General features: G+C 48.7%; 2 protein-coding genes across 3 annotated transcripts; both read left to right on the forward strand.

Moving 5' to 3' along the window:
* The first annotated feature begins 4,476 nt into the window (after nt 1–4,476).
* On the forward strand, nt 4,477–6,330 carry LOC141568651 (uncharacterized). The gene has a single exon (XM_074319095.2). The coding sequence runs from the start codon at nt 5,725–5,727 to the stop codon at nt 6,238–6,240; it is 516 nt and encodes a 171-aa protein (XP_074175196.2). The 5' UTR covers nt 4,477–5,724; the 3' UTR covers nt 6,241–6,330.
* A 4,130-nt stretch (nt 6,331–10,460) lies between these two features.
* On the forward strand, nt 10,461–13,616 carry SLC61A1 (solute carrier family 61 member 1). Of its 2 annotated transcripts, XM_019724472.3 has the most exons (3): nt 10,461–10,793; nt 11,039–11,420; nt 12,003–13,616. In XM_019724472.3, the coding sequence occupies exon 3, from the start codon at nt 12,021–12,023 to the stop codon at nt 13,371–13,373; it is 1,353 nt and encodes a 450-aa protein (XP_019580031.1). In that variant the 5' UTR covers nt 10,461–10,793; nt 11,039–11,420; nt 12,003–12,020; the 3' UTR covers nt 13,374–13,616. The 2 variants fall into 2 exon arrangements, with proteins under 2 accessions (XP_019580031.1, XP_019580032.1); XM_019724473.3 differs by lacking the exons at nt 10,461–10,793; nt 11,039–11,420 and adding an exon at nt 11,490–11,634.
* The last annotated feature ends 4,261 nt before the right edge of the window (nt 13,617–17,877 follow it).

Consider the following 17,877-nt stretch of genomic DNA (forward strand, 5'->3'; position numbering starts at 1 on the left):
TCTGTCCTCACTGCCACCCTGGGGGCCAGGTGTCATCCCTCCTGGGAAAGGCCACTTTTGGTAGCCAGAGTCAGAGCAAGGAGAGGGGGAAAGAAGGGGCACGCTGCGGCTATCTCTAGAGAACAGGAGACATCAATGGAGGTGCAGACAAGGCCCTCCCTTTCACTGCGGGGCAGGGAAGAGCTGGGAATAGATACTCCAGGGTCCCGTCCCCAGGTGGCCTGGCTGCTGTTGACTTTGCTTGGTTACCCTGGGAGCAGCTCTCAGCAGTGTGGGAGGGGCAGGTGTCAGGGAGTTGGACCCAGGCGTCCATGCTGGGGTGGGATGGCACTCCGCCTGTGGTAGGGATCTTGCCAGGAGGCTGCAAAGTTAACCCCTCCTGCTCTGGGAGTGGCGGCTCTAGGGCGGGCCCAGCGTGGTTGGTGAATGTGGCCCTGATACACCCCTGTCCCCCCCACCCCCGGCACATCTGTACTTGGTTTATAGTGAATGAGGCTCCTGTCCTCATGGACCAGGCGATGGCACCACTCCCTCCAGGGCCCCTGGCTGGGCATCCTGACACAGAACCAGGCGCCACCCCCATGACTCTTTCCCTGCTGGGTCTCTTCTCTCTCAACTCTTCCCCGTCTTTTTCTTAGAGGGGCTCAGGGGTGGGTCCCTAGGCCAGGAGCTCTGAGACTGTGCAATTGGGGTAGCAGATGGAGACAGGGAAGCTAAAACAGGGGACAAAGCACTTGGAGTAGAGAGCACTGGAAAGAGAGAACAGGTCTGGAATTCCATCTGTCTTTGCCCTCCTCTTTGTCCTGGTTTGTCTGTCTGTCTGCCCCCCGTCGTTGTCGTCGGTGGGTGTTTGAACATCCACCCGTCGTGGTAACTGTGGCTCCGCCCTTCTGGTAGCCTCCTCCGTCCCCAGCCAGGGACAGCAGCCAGGGGGCGATGCCCGGGAAGAACCGCCCTATACCAGCCCCGCCCCTCAGGGTTGCCACGCCTCCCCAGGACCCAGTGATTGGGGTCTGTCTGGCGGCTGCAGCAGTTCCGAAGTCAAACTAAAGAGCCAAGACAGGACTGGGGAACAAGGAAGAGGGACATTCGGAGGGATTCAGATTCTTCTTCTCTCCATCTTGCAATGGAGCCAGGCTTCTATCCAGGGATTCCAGGAGGAAGCTTGGGAAGAGGGCCTCCCACCCTGAAAACGGGTGGAGAGAGCTCCCTTCATTTCTCTTTCTCGAGTCATCCCTATTTCTAGGCTTTGCTCTGTTTGTGATGGCTCCACTTAGTCACCCTGTCAACTTAGAGAAATGGTATCTTAGGGGCCCTAGGACCAGACTTCCTTTGCTCCCCTCATCACAAAGACCAGAGGAGAGCTCCTGAGAGGGAAAGGATCCAGAATCCGTCCCACCTACCCTGACTTTGTTATATTGCCCCACCCCAAATTTTCACCCTCACGCTCTCCACACCAGCATCAGGACACTGAACAGGTAATTTTCCCATGCTCAGTCTGGAACTGGAGGGGATGACCTATGCCATGCTCAGAGGTGGCTAGCAGATGTCTGTAGGAGGTTAGGGGAGCTCTGTTACAACCCCCAAGGACATCATTAAGGCATGGAAGTGCCATTGGGGCTTGGAGACCAGGGCACCCGGGGAGAATGTGATGAAAACATGTTTTGTACAACACGTGTCTTCTCCTTTCCCTTCCTCCCCTCCTTTCCCACCTCCTTCCTTAGGCCTGCTCTGTGCCAAGGCTGGTGCCTGCCCTGCCCGGGGTACTTGCTCAATTCCACCCCTTATACCAGGCTTATTCTGCTGCTTGCCAGTTTGCTGGCTCTCTTGGTGAATGAGTTTGTGTGTGGAAGGGCCTTACCAGCCTGTGTTGCCCAGATCCCAACATAGAATAAGGCCTTGATTTTGAAACACAAGATTTTAGAACTAGCATAAACAATTCTAGGAATTTCTTCCCTAAACATGCACCTTTCATGAATTCAAAAAATCTTTATTAAGCATCCATTATATGCCAAGCACTGTGCTAGGCCTGGGGAACACCCAGGTATGGTTCCTGTCCTTGCAGGCCTGGAGTCTGGGGGAGGAGTCAGATGTTAACCAATAATCCACAAAATTGCAAGTGATAACCACTGTGGAAAAGCGTAAGGTACGATAAGAATGGGTAGTAGCAGGATTTCCCCCCAGCCAAGGAGATCAAGAAAGGCTTCTGGGAAAGAGTGAGGGGGAGAGTGGAGAGAAGGGAGGGCAACAGAAGAGTATGTGTAAAGGCCCTGGAATCAAGGTCCTGGCTCCCAGCCACCCTGCTCCCCCAGAAAGAGGAGGGACCCTCTATTCCTGCTCCCCACCTAGCCTTGGATATGCTACAAAGGAGGGATGGTAAGCACCGCCTACTGACCAAAGCAGGACCGTGCAACACCTAGGAACCTTGCCCTGAAATGATTCCACCCATTCCTTCATCTACTCCTCCAGAAAGGGAAACGGAGGCACATATAGGGAAGAGGAATCCATAGGTTTAGGCCTGAGATTATACACGGAAAACAGGGCCCCATGTTTTTGGCAAAGCCCTCAAAGTGAGGGATGCTTGCATTTGCCCAGTTGGAGTCTCACCAGAGGCTCCTCTGAGCTGTTCTACCATACACTCCCCCCTCCTCAGATCCAGCCCTGACCTGTCCTGCTCCTGGAACTAAATCGTAGAGTGTATCTGAGGTGAGCGATCCAGGTGTCTGCTAGTCACCATGTGGGTGGGTGCAGCAGTCTTTTTTGTACAAAACCTCCACTCAGGACTTAGGGGGTTATCTCTCCTCTGTCCGCTGGGGGGCTTCCAGGTCCTCCTGTCCAGGTCCCAAGGTTTCAAGGTTCTTCCTTTCTGAAGAAAAGGAATTAAGGACCCCTTGGAGGAGGGAGCAGACTTCTTTGTGACTACACCTCCTCTGGAGCTGGCAAAGAGGTCATGGGACCAATGGGGTTAAGTTCCAGCCCTGCTCTGACCCACTTTCCTCCCTGTGCCCACATCCCCTGGGGCCAGGGTATTGGGTGGGGCCACCCTGGCACTCGTGTACCCACACCTGGGACTTCCCCTGGATGGAAACTCCCAGACCCTGCTGTCTTACCTCCCTTGCCAACTCCCACTAACTGCCTGGATCTGTTCAGCTTCAATTGGATCTTTCTGTCTACCAGCTCTTGACCAGACTACATCTCAGCCTTAGTTAGCCCCAAGGGGCCCTGAGGATGTGGGCCCACACTCTGGGACTGTCTTTGATGTCTGATTGCCCCTTCTAGCGGACTCCTTTGAAGAGATGTGGGGCTGGGGGGAGGGGGTTGGGAAGCTATCCTTTGCTGAGTACCTAAATGTTCCAGGCATTGTGTTAGGCATGTACATTACTCACTTAATCCCCACAGCAGTCCAGAGAAGTAGCGGTTATCACCCGCATTTCACAGAAGAGAGAGCTGAGAACCAGAGAGGTTAAGCAACTTGACCAATATCACACAGCTAGGAAGTGGCAGAGCTAAGATGGGAACCCACGTGTTGGTGATACTGAGCTCTATTCATCACAGCAGGCTTCCTCCTCTTCTGTAGCTGCCCACCTCTCTGTGGGATGAGAGCCTTGGGGGAATTCAACTCAATCCAGTTTAGCAAATAGTTATTGAGCATCTACTAAATACCAGACAATGACAGGTGCCAGAAATACAGGGAAGGTTTCTGTCCTCGAGGTCTGGTAGGAAAGATAGTTGTATGAACTAGGAATATCTAACTTCAACATAATGCTTTGAATGAGGCAGCATAGAGCAGAAAAAAAGTGGTACTTTAATTTTTTCTATTCTGAAAGTGTACAGAATAAATTGGAATAAAATAAATACGTATTCAACTGCTACCCAGGTCAAGAAAAAGTATTTCTTACATCCTAGAAGCTCCCATGTATCCCTTTCATAATTCCATCCCTCCCTTAGGAAGCAACCACCATCCTGACTTTTGTGGTTATTATTTCCTGGTTTTTCTTTATAGTTTTAACACCTAGGTATGCATCCCAAAACAATATTGCTTAACATTGCCTGTTTTTGAGGTTATATACATGAAATGATACTGTATTAACAACTCTTTTGTGTCTTACTTATTTTGTTTGTGAGATTTATCCACGTTGTTGCATATAACTGTCTTTTTCATAGTTGCATAATATTCAGTTACATGAATATACCACAGTTTATTTTTTTACTCTACTCTTGGTGGATGTTTGAGTTGTTTTCAGTTTGGGCTCTCATTATGTGGCTAAGAACATTCTTGTACAGGTTTCCCAGTACACACATGCAAGAAATTTGCGAGGCTATAACACTAAGAGTCAAAATGTATCTGCAGGAGATTTCAACTTTATCAGATAAGGCCAAACTGTTTTCCAGAATGGTTGTACCAATTCCACAGAAAGCAGAACATTCTAACCAGAGGCAGGCGTAGAACCAAGAAGCCCCATACACTTTCTTGCCTAAAACCCTCTGTGGTTTTCCCTTTTTCTTGGAATAAGATCCAAGTCCCTCCCGTGGCTCCCAAGGCCTCTGCCTTGCTCTCTACCTCTGCCATTATGATTCCTCTTTGCTCTTTGTACTTGCTGTTCCCCCTCTCTGGAATGTTCTTCCACTAGATATCTACATGACTCACCCCCTCACTTTCTTCAGGTCTTTGCCAAAAGGTTACTTCTCAGTGGCACTTTCCCTGATAACCGAATTTTAGATTTCAACCTCCATCACTCCTTATCCCCTTCTCAGCTTTATTTTTCTCCATAGCTCAGTCACTTGGGTTCTATTCAGCTTGCAGCAACGTTCCCCTGGTCTGCCAGGGCTTGACAGACTGTATCTCCCCTCAAAACCCTTAATGGCTGTCCTACCTGACTATAGTGGGACTTTGATGGATCAACCTTACTAAGGCACTTTTTTTCACATTGCCCTGTTTTTCTTATTGCCATTTGCATGCTCTGAAATAAGCTAATGTATTTGTTTGTTTACCTATTTGGTTTTGGTCCCCATCCACACCACCCCTCACTTTTGTCGGCGCTCCATAAGAGAGGAAACTTAGCTGTCTCGTCCAGGCTGGTTGTCGGTCTCCCAGAGGCAGCTGGGCATCCCCACACCCACACCTGGGACTTGCCCTGTCTGGAAACACCCAGAACCCAGACGTCCTCCCTCAGCTGCCAGCTCCCACCAGTCTCCCTGGCTCAGTCTCCAAGCACTGCTGCGGCTGCTTCCCTAAGTCCCAGCTGGGGGCTGCTGGGGAGCATAAAGCAGCCATTCTGGTCATCAGGGCTGGAGAGTGAAGGGCTGGGGTCCTTACCCAGGCAGGTGTTAGGTGCCTGAAGCCCAAGGAATACTTTTTGATTGAATAAAAGGTAAGACTTCAGAGACTACAGGACCTCGCCAGGTGGAGAAAAGAGAAAAGGCACTCCAAACAGAAGGAACAGAGTGAACAAAGGACTGAAGGCATGAAAGTGCACGTCATATTTGAAGAACGTGTTCTGGTCTGGTGCAGTTGGAGGGTTTTCAGTGGAGAGGAGGGTGGCTGAGGGAGTACTGCCGGGCAGGCCTGCAAGAGGAGGGCTGGATGGGGAGGTCTGAGCTCTCTGAAGGCTCAGCAAGGCTCAGCAGTGTCTTAGGTTTAATCCTGCCGAACACTCCGCCCCTCTGACTCCCCCCTTGCCCTCCCCTTCACCCAACCCCCAGCCTGGCTGCTCATGCAGCTTAATGGACTTCTCTCTGGGCCTACGTTTGGGGCCTCGGAACAAGAAGGCCACCCACCAACAGCCTCCTGCACCCTCTGGGCACGGCCCACCAGCTGCCTCTCCTTGCCTGTCCTATTCCCCCTCTGCCTGTGCTTGCCCCTGCCCTGGCTGCCCCCCTCCCACCTGCTCCTCCACTGCCTATCCCTCTTTCTCAGCTACCTGCCCCTCCTCTCCCAGTTTCCCTGGCCCACCCTGCACCTGCTCCTGCCCTCCCTGTCCTGCCTGTCTTCCCTTGACTTGTCCTCACAGCTCCTGTGTCCTGTGCTCTGGTCCACATTTGACCTGCTGTCACCCCTCTCCTTGCCCCATTTACACTTGCTCCAAGGGTCGAGCTGCCTGTGGGAGCTCCAGCTTGGGCTACAGTGACAGCTGCAGCTGCGGTCGAGGGCCTGTCTGGGGACCTCCAACCTCCACTGGCCATTGCAGCTGCTGTTTCAGGGGACAACGCACCTCTCAGGGACGCTGTCTGATAGTCTAGGTAGGCTGCCACCCCCCCTTGGGGATCATCTATTCCGGAGCACTTCTGGTGCTGCCTCCTCAGGCAGGAGGCAGAAGCTCTGGGTGGAGTGAGAGGGTTAACCTGGACCCCTCCCCCAGGGAGATAAAGGCAGCAGGCTGCTCAGAGCCCCCCACCATCCCCTCCCACCCACCCCCCTTCCTCCTCAGTCCTGGGGGTGAGAGCTGGCATCTGCTTTGAAGTTACTTTCTGGGTATGTTCCTGCTGGTTCCAGAACCTCCTCTTCTGAAACTTCTGGAATGGAAACTTCTTCTCAGAGCCCCCTCCATGGCCCCTGAAGGTGAGCAAGTTGGCCATTTTCCCCCTCTAGTCAGCCTCCCCTGGAGACCCTTGGCTTTACTCCTCTGCAATTCACATGGATAAGATAGACTCTTCCTCTAGAGGTGGCAGGGGAATCCTTTGTCCAGGGGCCATTTCTTCCCCTTGGACCTCTGGCCATATCCTGACTGACCCAAGAGTCTCTGGAGCCCTTACCTCTCGTCTTGAGTCAGGCACTGATGGTCAGTGGCTCTTGTACCAGAAAAGGAGGCAGAGCAGAGGGTTTCTGGTTCCTCCCTCCCCTTGGATGTCATGACATCTTACACGGTCCTTTGCTTCTAGGAACCTGGTGCTTTCTGCCTGGATGTCTTGTCTTTCAAACCTCTGAGTGCTTGCCCAGCTTTATGACCTCAGTCTTCCAGGATTAATCCCATCTGTGACATCTATGCTTATCGGGCATGGGGATGAGGGAAGCTGGGAACATGACTCAGCTGCCCAGTGATCCCATCCACACATAGCTAGTCATACATCCCCTGCGCCTGGAGGCAGAACTGGGAGTTTGGAGAAGCCACCATGAGGAAGCTGGAAGTGAGAGACCCAGGTATTTGCCGAGGGCTGGATCCGAAGCTGGGAGTCCCTGAGCACCCCCTCCACATTTCTCAAGTTCTCTGACACTAGTCTTTCTCAGCCTTCTCTTTCCCAGCCTTCTTCTCTGGGACCCTTCTTTGGTATTTATTTATTTATTTATTTATTTATTTATTTATTTATTTATTTATTTATTTATTTATTGTATTATAGTAGGTCCTCGTGTTCTTTTTTTTTTTTTAATCTCTTTATCTTTCAGTTTGTCTTTTCTTCATCTTTCTGTGTCACTCTCTCCATTTCTGTTTCCTTCTTTCTCTGTCACCAGGGCATTCTGCCTTCCCCTAAGTTGTGTCTTGACATGTTTTTCCCACTCTCTACCCCTCTAATTCTCCCTTCCTCTATTTCCCGTTCTAATTTAAATTCTACTAAACATACATGTCTTTTTCTTCCTCCTTCCCTGTCTCAGTTGGTGTCTTCATGTCTATTTCTTCCTTGGTCTTTTAATCCATCTCATATCTATGCTTTTCTGTCCTGTTCTACTTCTGGGTGCATTTCATTCATGAGCTCTCATTTCTGTTCCCTTTCTGTTTATCTCTCTTCCTAGCATCTGTGTCTAGCTGTTTTTTCACTTCCTCTCTCTCTCTCTCTCTCTCTCTCTCTCTCTTCCTCTCCCCTGCAGCTGCCTGCATACTAGGCCTGTCTCATGACCATCCCATTTCTGTCCAAGGACACCAAGGCCTCTAGTATCTGTCTGTCCCCCCCACACCCCATGTCTTGCAGTGAGCAAGGCCTGGACACAGCTACAAGAATAGTCCCTCCTTTACCCACCCACTGTCCAGGCCATTCGTCCCAAACTTTTTGAAAAATGATGCTTCTCCCAACTTCTTAGTCTGAAAATTAGCGATTAGAAAAAAATGAATTAAGCATGTATTCTGCCTCTCCTATGTAAACTATATTTCACGGTAGCCACATAGCTGTAAGTGGTGGAGAAAACTTCTTATTTACAGAAGAATTCCAGCTAATATTGAAGGAATATGGAATAAGAAAAATTACCATTTTGCAACCTTTAATGCAATAATTGATCAAAGTATCTTCAGTGGATGAAACCAAGGATGATGGTTGATGGAGAACTTTATAATGGAAGAATCGAACTGTTACCACCTGAACCCCTGATGAATCTTAGCATCACTAAAAGCGGCACAACCACACACCATGAACCTCTTGATGTGAGGGGCTCACATCACAGTCTGTGGGGCTCAGCTCCACCTATGAAGGACTCTTGCCAAACAAAAACACTGAACGTGATACTGATCAAAGCTCTAAAGTTAACCTCCATTTACTAGGCAATACCGGGGGATGGAAGAACAAATTCAATGACACAACAAGGAAGTCAGAAGACACATCAAGAATGTGGGACATTCTAAAGGAAATCTGACCGCATTTCTTCAACTAGTCAATGGCTGGGGGGAAAAGGTGAGAGGGGACATAAAAAGACAACTACTACATGGAACAGGAGGCCCTTGTTTGGTTCCTGATTTGTAAAACCCAAATGTTAAAAAGGATATTTTCAGACATTTGGGGACGGTTATTGATGGCGTAGGTATTTATGATGCCAAGGAATCAGTGTTGATTTTGTTAGATGTAAAAATGACTTTGTTAGATGTAAAAATAAGAAAAAAGTCCTTATTTTCTAGAGATGCATACTGAATTATGGAGTGGAGTGACATATGTAATTTTAAATATTTTAGCAATAAAAAAGGACCGAAAAAAAAGGAGTAGGGGGAACAAAGTGACAAAATCAATATTGCTGAATTAAGTATATAGAGGTTCACAGAACTATGCTCTCTACCTTTGCGTATGTTTGAACAGGTTCATAATAAAAGTTTTAAATAATGCTCCTTTGGTAAGCATACTTCCTAGGAACTCCCAGAGCATCTTCCCCACCTGCCCTGAAAGCCAAGAATTCCTTTATCTTCTCCAGTCCTCTGCTGGCACATTCCCCACATTTAGGAACTTTCCCAGCATGCCTTACAGCTCTGAGGGGCCAGTGGGACCTTAAAGAGAAAACATATTTTGAATAGGTCCTAAAATAAACAAAAATAATCCAAAATAATGTAACCTTCCTTTAAGTCTCTCTCTATCAGGTGCTTCTGAACAAAGTGCAACTCAATAATGAGAGAAAATTGGCCTCCGTCCTGAAAAACAGAAGGCAAGAAATGTAAGGCCATTCTGTCCCAGTCCCTGCTTTCATTCAGAATGACCTCCATTCCCAAAGAAAAAAACCACCAAGAACTGAGAGACTGGGAGTCATGAGTTCAAGGGGCTTCAGCCCAGGACTGGGATGGAGGGCATTTGGGTCAGCAATGCCCTCACTCACTGAATGAATGACCTTGGGGAAATCATGATTTTTTGAGTCTTAGTGTTTCTAGATGAGTACATGGGAACCACTGCCCCTTTCTACTCTCTAGAAGTTTGCCAGTTAGGGATGAAGGCACTTTGGAGTTTGGATATAAATCTCAGCTGTTTCCCTTAGCATAAGAAAGTATTTTTCTAGATGTAATCCCAGAAACTCCTGCCCCCCCAAACTTTAATATAAAGAAAAACAACATTTACTAATTACCTGTGCAGCCAGGTGAAGTCATTTATTCTTTTCAGAAACCATATGGGCATGGAATTGGAAAGATCTGGGTCCCAGTTCTGACTCTGGACACGTTACCTAATCTTCCCAATTCTAGGGGATAATAATAGTACCTACCTTATGGGTTTTTGTGACAGTTAAATGAGATAATTCACGTATAGTTGTTGGCCCAGGATTTCTTAAAATAGAGCTTAGGCATATAATAACTGTTTGATAAGTGTTAACAGCTAATATGGGCCAGTACTTTTTAGAGTAATTTACAAGGATTAATTTACTCATTCATTTATTTATCAAATATTTTTTTATTTTTTTAATGTACCAGTAACTGTTTAAATACTAGAAATAAAAGTGAACAAAACCTCAATATCTATAGGGAGAAGAGATAGTAAACAAGTAAACAAGTAAAACATATAGTATGCCAGATGGTGTTAAATGCTATGGAGAAAACGCAGCAAAGGAAAATAGAGAATTGGAAGGACAGCAGGTTGATTACTGTGGAAGAGGTAGCGTTGTTGCTATTTTAAACAGGATGGCCAAGGAAGACCTCTCTGATAAGGTGACATTTGAACAGAGAACTAGACGTGCTGAGGAGGGGAACCATGTGGATGTCTGGGAGAACCAGAACTTTACAGGGCACAGTGTGCAAAGGCCCTGGTGGTAACCAGTATATATAGATGGAGTAGGAGTAGGAGGGAGAACGGTAGAGGAGGTCAGGGAAGTAGCAGAGAACAGAGCACAGAGGGGTTTGTTAGCCATTAAAAAGATTTTGGCTTTTATGCTTAGTGAGATGGGAAGACATTGGAGGGTTTCGAAGCAATCATATTAAGGCTGGAGAGAAGTTAAATAACTTTTCCAAGGTAATAGACAGTTGGTAAGTGGCAGAAAGTGGGCGTTCAGCTCCCGGACTGAAGTTCTTAACCCTATGCTGCCGCTGAACTTTAGCCGTTTCATTTGAGCACTGCTCTTCTATGACTTCAGACGAAGAAATTGGGACACTGAGAAGTTATGTGGCTTGCCGGAGGCCAGACAGCTGGTAAGTGACAGGGTTGGGATTTGAGCCATTGTCTGCAGCTGAGTCCACGTCCTTTACACCACACTGCCTCCCTCAGGTGTCAGGGCCTTACTGACTTCTGGCCTGGAGGGCACTACAGTGGGAGAGGGGAGAACAGAGGAGCCCCTCTCGGCTTAGGGCAGCGGTATTCCCTGGGAAGCTCCAACCCCGGGCTCTGCGTGACTGTGGGCATCTTCCCGGGCACAGCCGCGCTCTCTAACCCACAGCACGGAGGAAGAGAGAGAAAATGGGCCTTTATTTCGGGGTGGCCCCGAAGGTATCCCGAGCCTCAGGAGCGGGTGTCACGGGACGGCAGCGGACGTGGCCAGACCGAGAACAGCAAACCTTGCTCGCCTCGCCTCTAGTACTACTCCACAAGCAGGCGTCCGGAGTCCCGCCAGAAGGCAGAGAGGGGCGGGGCTTGAGTGCCGCGCCCCCGTCACGTGACAGGACCATCATGGCGGCGGCCGGAGGCCTACCCGGTTCCCGGAAGCAGGCTGTGAGGGGCGGGCGCGCTGCTGGAACAGGAGCCGGAGCCGGAGAGGCTAGGGCGGCCGGGCGGCCTGGAGCCGGACGTGTCCGGAGCGTCCCCGCAGACCGGGGCAGCAGGTGAGACAGGGTCTGGGCGAGGCGCGAGCGGGTGTGGTGGCTCTGGACGGGGACTAGGGGGCGCAGGGGGGTGACGGTGACCTGGAGGATGGGGAATCTTAGATGCACGCGCGTGACCCTGAAGCAACTTGAGAGGCCCGCGCAGGGGGGAGGAATGCCCGGGACGGATGACGAGACTTTGAGGGCGAAATGAGCTCCCCAGAGAGGATGAAAGGTAATAGAAGGAAGTATGCAGAAGCTGTTGTGGAAGAGGGCAGCAGCCCCTTGACTTGCGGGGCTGGGATTATTGAAGGGACTCCCTCTTTGATATGCCAGGCAAGGGTGGGGCGAATGCACAGTCTTCTCCGCTCTCCTCTTACCCCTCCCTGCCCCATAGTGTCCTAAGAGACCGCTCTGGCGGGCCACTCCTCCCACCCACCCAACTGGTCCCTCCGGTCTGAGCTCTGAGGGAGTGGAGTTGAGGGGTGGGAAAGCGCAGTTGGCAGGGGGGTAGGGTGGAGCTGCCGTCTGCTTAGACACCCAGCCCCTTGACAGTGCTGCCTGGGCAATGGATGTGACTCCGAAACCCCCTTCTTTCCCCAGGTCGTCCGGGGGCCCGCCATGCTGGTGACTGCCTACCTTGTTTTTGTGGTCCTCCTGGCCTCCTGCCTGGGGTTGGAGCTGTCAAGATGCCGGGCTAAGCCCCCTGGAAGGGCCTGCAGCAATCCCTCCTTCCTTCGATTTCAACTGGACTTCTATCAGGTCTACTTCCTGGCCCTGGCAGCTGACTGGCTTCAGGCCCCCTACCTCTATAAACTCTATCAGCATTACCACTTCCTGGAGGGTCAAATTGCCATCCTCTATGTCTGTGGCCTTGCCTCCACAGTCCTCTTTGGACTGGTGGCCTCCTCCCTTGTGGATTGGCTGGGTCGCAAGAAGTCTTGTGTCCTCTTCTCCCTCACTTACTCTCTGTGTTGCTTAACTAAACTATCTGTGGACTACTTCGTGTTGCTGGTGGGCCGAGCACTTGGTGGGTTGTCCACCGCCCTGCTCTTCTCCGCCTTCGAGGCCTGGTACATCCATGAGCACGTGGAGCGGCATGACTTCCCTGCTGAGTGGATCCCAGCTACCTTTGCCCGAGCTGCCTTCTGGAACCATGTGCTAGCCGTAGTGGCAGGTGTGGCAGCTGAGGCTGTGGCCTGCTGGATGGGGCTGGGGCCTGTAGCGCCCTTTGTGGCCGCTATCCCTCTCTTGGCTCTTGCCGGGGCCTTGGCCCTGCACAACTGGGGAGAGAACTACGATCGGCAGCGTGCCTTCTCAAGGACCTGTGCTGGGGGCCTGCGCTGCCTCCTGTCGGACCGCCGTGTGCTGCTGCTTGGTACCATACAGGCCCTGTTTGAGAGTGTCATCTTCATCTTTGTCTTCCTCTGGACACCTGTGCTGGACCCACATGGGGCCCCACTGGGCATCATCTTCTCCAGCTTCATGGCTGCCAGCCTGCTCGGCTCTTCCTTATATCGCATCGCTACCTCCAAGAGGTACCACCTTCAGCCTATGCACCTACTCTCCCTTGCTGTCCTCATCGTCGTCTTCTCCCTCTTCATGTTGACTTTCTCCACCAGCCCCGGCCAGGAGAGTCCAGTGGAGTCCTTCATAGCCTTCCTACTTATCGAATTGGCCTGTGGGCTGTACTTTCCTAGCATGAGCTTCCTGCGGAGAAAGGTGATCCCTGAGACAGAGCAAGCTGGTGTACTCAACTGGTTCCGGGTACCCCTGCACTTACTGGCCTGCCTGGGGCTCCTCGTCCTCCATGACAGTGATCGCAAAACAGGCACTCGGAACATGTTCAGCATCTGCTCTGCTGTCATGGTGATGGCTCTGCTGGCAGTGGTGGGGCTCTTCACCGTGGTAAGGCATGATGCTGAACTGCAGGTGCCCTCACCCTCTGGGGAGCCTTATGCCCCTGAGCTCTAACCCTGTTCCAGGACAAGAGGGCTGGGACAGACTCTTGAATCCCAGCTCTCCATGGTTGTACAGATCTCTCTGTGACTGACTTTGTGACTATCTGGCCCCTCAGCCTGTCCTGGGGGCCCCTCTTGCCAGTGCTTTGTGTTGGGGAGCACATGGGGTGATGGCCTGGAAAGAAGATGCCAAAAGTTGCCTCTGTGTTACTCCCTTTCCCCTTTCCACTTAAAAATAAATACTTTTAACCCGTCATTGATTTGATTTACTCATCCTCACCTGTACCCACCTTAGTTTCTGGTGTGTGGGCAGCTGGATGTTTTTATGGTAGAGGTGGGGTTACCAACAGAAGGTTTGTATTTCTAGGCTTTCTAAGACTGTCTCCAACTTAAAGTGAGAGCTGTGGCATTGCCTCAGACCAGAAATGGATGGGCAATGCCTGAGGCTCCTAGGTCCTCCATATCTTGTTACCCTGGGAACAGGCACCCTCCTCAGTTGCCAAGCAAAACCTTTGCTCCACATCCAGGGAGAGATGATCTGTGGAGCATGTGGAGCAAACCAGTAGCTTGGGCTACTTCTATGACGACCCTTTGGGGCAAATCTTGGGCCTTCCTATAGGAAGAAGCTTGTTGCTCAGCACATACATGCTACCTGCCTTCAGCCTCTGTGGCTATGAATGTACCATTTGTACAGCATTAATTCCTTGGGCCTACCAGGTTCCGTATCCTTGCTTGAAAGCTAACTGAAGGGCTCCCAAGGGCAGAGAGCAGTGAATGGCTGATGGACTGGGACATCTTGTCTGTACCTGACTCTTCCCCACCCAGACCGAGTGAGGGTGAGGGAGCCATTGGGGCAGGAAACAGTACTAGTGGGAACACCAGTTCTGTGGGCCCCTCCCTGCCTCACCTCTGATGATATCTGCCTTTCCTCCTCCCACCAGCACCTGGGCTTCTCCGGGAAGCAGAGCCAGCTCTAAGAAGGGTGGGGATAGAGGGAGGGTAGGCTCAAGGGTGTGTCCTGGAATGTGCTTAAGATGGGCATGGGGGAACCACTGTTCTGGAAAGGGATTGATGACCTTTCCTTGGGTCCCAGACAGGAAGGTGCAAGATGTTTCCAGACCTGCAAGCCCCTACCTGCATAGAGAGATACCATCAACTGGTGCTGGTGGAATGCAGTATGGATGGGATTCTGCAGGGTGGGGCTGAGGTGGTCTCAGGGCCCTACTCAGAACAGAAAACCAAGACATGCCCCGCCACCTCCCACCCCTAGGCTGCAGGGAATAGAAGTTGAGGTTAAATACGAAAAACAGATACCTTTGCCTTCCCTATCTTGAGGCTAAGACAGAGTCTATTACAATAACTCCACTTCCTCTTTCTGCCCTGTTGAGCTGGACCTAGATATATTTTATAGTTATTTGTAGACTTTCTGTCTCTCTTTACCATACTTGAGGACAGGAGGAAATTGGGTCTTATTTGCCTTTGTCCCCCTATATATGCACACAAGTGAGCGCTTTGCCCATGGCTGTGCTCGGTAAATGTCTGGAGAGGAGATGGACTAGATCACACCTGGCTTTTCAAGAGCTGCCCATTTAGCAACTGTCTATTAGACTAGAATCTAGAGCCTAGTTAATGATTTGTTGTTTTGGATGACAGTAATTATTTACTGATATAAGTATGAGGGGGCCCCACATTCCTAAGTGATAAGGAAATTGGGGGGTAGAGAAGACAGACTGAGTTCCTTTAACTTTGTCCCTGATGAGCTTTCTTCAAAGGGGCTGGTGGCAGATGGAATGAGGAAGATTCTTTCCTGTCAGGCTCACAGGATGTTGGGAGCTTAAAGGCATCTTAGAGATTGTCCATTAGGACTTAAATATATTTTTATCAAGCAACTACTATATGTCATGCATTGCATTACTACTAGGTGCTGGTGACTTTTTTTTTCCCCAAAAGGAAAATCCCCTTAAAGAAAGGGCATGTAGCAAGTGAATGCCAAAGCCGAGGCTAAACCTTGTTTCTTGCTGTCTGCCCATTGCCCCTTCTATGACACGTATTTCCTGTATCTCCTGGGCCTTCATCTACTTGCCTTTCCCTCTCTAGCCCAAGCCCTATCCCTCGGGAAGGACAAGAGAGTGGTAGCAGTTAGCCTTGGCCATTTGGTCCACTTTGGGGTATCTGCCTATTTAGGTCAAATAAAGGATTGGTTCAGCAGGTAAACACTGCCTGCAAAATGTTACTCATGATACTCTGCTAAGCAGCAGCAGAGGGAACTGGTTAAGAGCATGGAACCAGAGCCCGACCACCTGGGTTCAAATTTGTGCCTCAGTTTCCTCATCTGTAAAATGGGGATGATAGTGTCATTTCTACCCCATAGGGCTCTGGTGAAGATTAAATGCATTACTGTATTTAAATGCTTAGACTAATACTTAGCCCACAGTGTAAGCACTGCATAAGTGTTTGCTTTTATATTTTATTTTTTAACTTTTCAATCCAGCTGAGGCTATCCAGATTTGGGTGTGAAAATGAGTGGCTGGGGCTGTAATGGGGTGTAGAACTTTCCAACACATCCCAGAGGTTGGGTGAGTCCCAGCAATGTTTACGCTTGGTGCAGGTCCAAACAGAAGTATCCAGCTATCTGACAGGCCTTCTACTTTGGGGTATGTGAGCTGCTGAGTAGGGTGTCAGTATATTCCACTTGAACTCATTTCCTCTTCCTCAAGTGGGAAGGTCAATTTGGTGTCAGACTTGATACATACCACCATCTTTCACTAAGAGCCTCCTGATTTTTTGAACTTCCATCCAGCTGGACAAATGATTATTTGATTTGGAGCTTTTAAGTGATCCTGAGGAGAGCAGAAACATCCCAAGGAACCAGGGGCCAATGGATAAGAAGGCAGGAGGATTGGGGCATGAGGACAGTACTGGGTTCTGAGGCTTGGAGGACGACCTCTTCCTGGAAATTCAGTCCTTGCTTAGGGAAGGGAGGGGGCTGTTCCCAGCTAATGGCCACGGCCTTTTGGATGGGTCTAGGTTCCACTCCCCACTCTTCTCCTAACCCCAATCCTGTGGTTCTCCTTGTCCCTTTTATTATTTTTGCCACCACTTCCCCACAGAACCACAGAATAGAATTATAAAGCAAACAAAAGTTTGTCATACTTGGGATCAGATCTAATGTTATAAAAATACTTCACATTTGGTTTAAGGTTTTGTTTTGTTTACAATACAAAAGTTATATGGGCTCATTGTAAAATAGTCAAATGCAAATACAGAACTACATACTTGACATGAATATGTGAATGTAAATCTGTTTACATAATGTTATATTAAAATACATATATTTATATTGATACATAAATACCGGGGTGCCAAAAAAAATGTACACATGACTTGTATCCATCTTTTGTTATCGATATATGTTGAATATTACAATTTTAATACATTTTTTTCCTTTCTTAAAATGTGTATACTTTTTTTGGCACCCGCTGTATATTACAAATATAAATACATATAGGAATGTAAGACATCAAAAATGACAGGCTCGCTTAATCCCACTCTTCATACCACTGTTAAATACTATGATTTAATATTAGTTTTTTGTTTCTTTAATAAAAATTGAATCATACCATGCAAGTTATTCTGCAACTTTGTTTTTTATACTATAACACTATGTCTTGTTTTTCTGTTTAAAACAATTAAAATCCACAGGAAAACTGTAACAATCATTCATGTATCTCTGACATCTTTATATGTCAGTACATGTAAGACATGCTTTTTAATGACTGCAAAACATTGTTCAGGCCTTTGGAAAGCATTTCAAGGCTATTCTATTTGAGGCTGGTAGAACCCCTGGGAGGTAGTGAGGTTTGATGTTACTTCTCCATTTCACAGATTAATAATAAATTTGACTGGAATCAGAATCCAGTTCCTCAGTTCAGAATCAAGTTCAAAGCTCTTTCCACCATTCTGTGCTCTTTTTTATTTTTATTTTTTATTTATTTATTTATTTATTTATTTATTTATTTATTTATTTTTAAGGAGGGCGCAGCTCGCAGTGCCCATGTGGGAAGTGAGCCGGCAACCTTGGTGTTATTAGCACCACGCTCTAACCAACTGAGCTAACTGGCCACCCCCATCCTGTGCTCTATAAACTTGAGATTCAGGTAAGGGATTGAATTATGTGACTCAAGTTCATATTGATTGGCTTTTATTCATCTTTGATACTTAAATAATTTCCTACTTGTAAGAATGGAAAGGGAATAAAAAAGAGTAAGTTCTCTGCCCTTGAGGCATTTAGAATCAAGTAGATACAATAAACACATAGGAAAAAGTCCCAGAACACTTGCCATACAACATGTAAATGAACAATAATGCTCAGGTGTAAGCAAGAGGAACTGAGAGAATTGATATATTTATTATTTATGAATACCTCCTCTCTGCTGGGTCCCTCACCCTGCAAGAGAGATGTGTGTGATGTCTACAGCACACAGCACCTATATCATTACCATTCCAACGCTGAGATT

The sequence above is a fragment of the Rhinolophus sinicus genome, chromosome 1 (assembly GCF_057876585.1).
Source record: "Rhinolophus sinicus isolate RSI-liver-muscle chromosome 1, RSI-T2T, whole genome shotgun sequence".
NCBI lineage: Eukaryota > Metazoa > Chordata > Mammalia > Chiroptera > Rhinolophidae > Rhinolophus > Rhinolophus sinicus.

Coding starts and splice junctions, on each gene's coding strand:
- LOC141568651 (XM_074319095.2), top strand. CDS start 5,725: ATGGACTTCTCTCTGGGCCTACGTTTGGGGCCTCGGAACAAGAAGGCC.
- SLC61A1 (XM_019724472.3), top strand. CDS start 12,021: ATGCTGGTGACTGCCTACCTTGTTTTTGTGGTCCTCCTGGCCTCCTGC.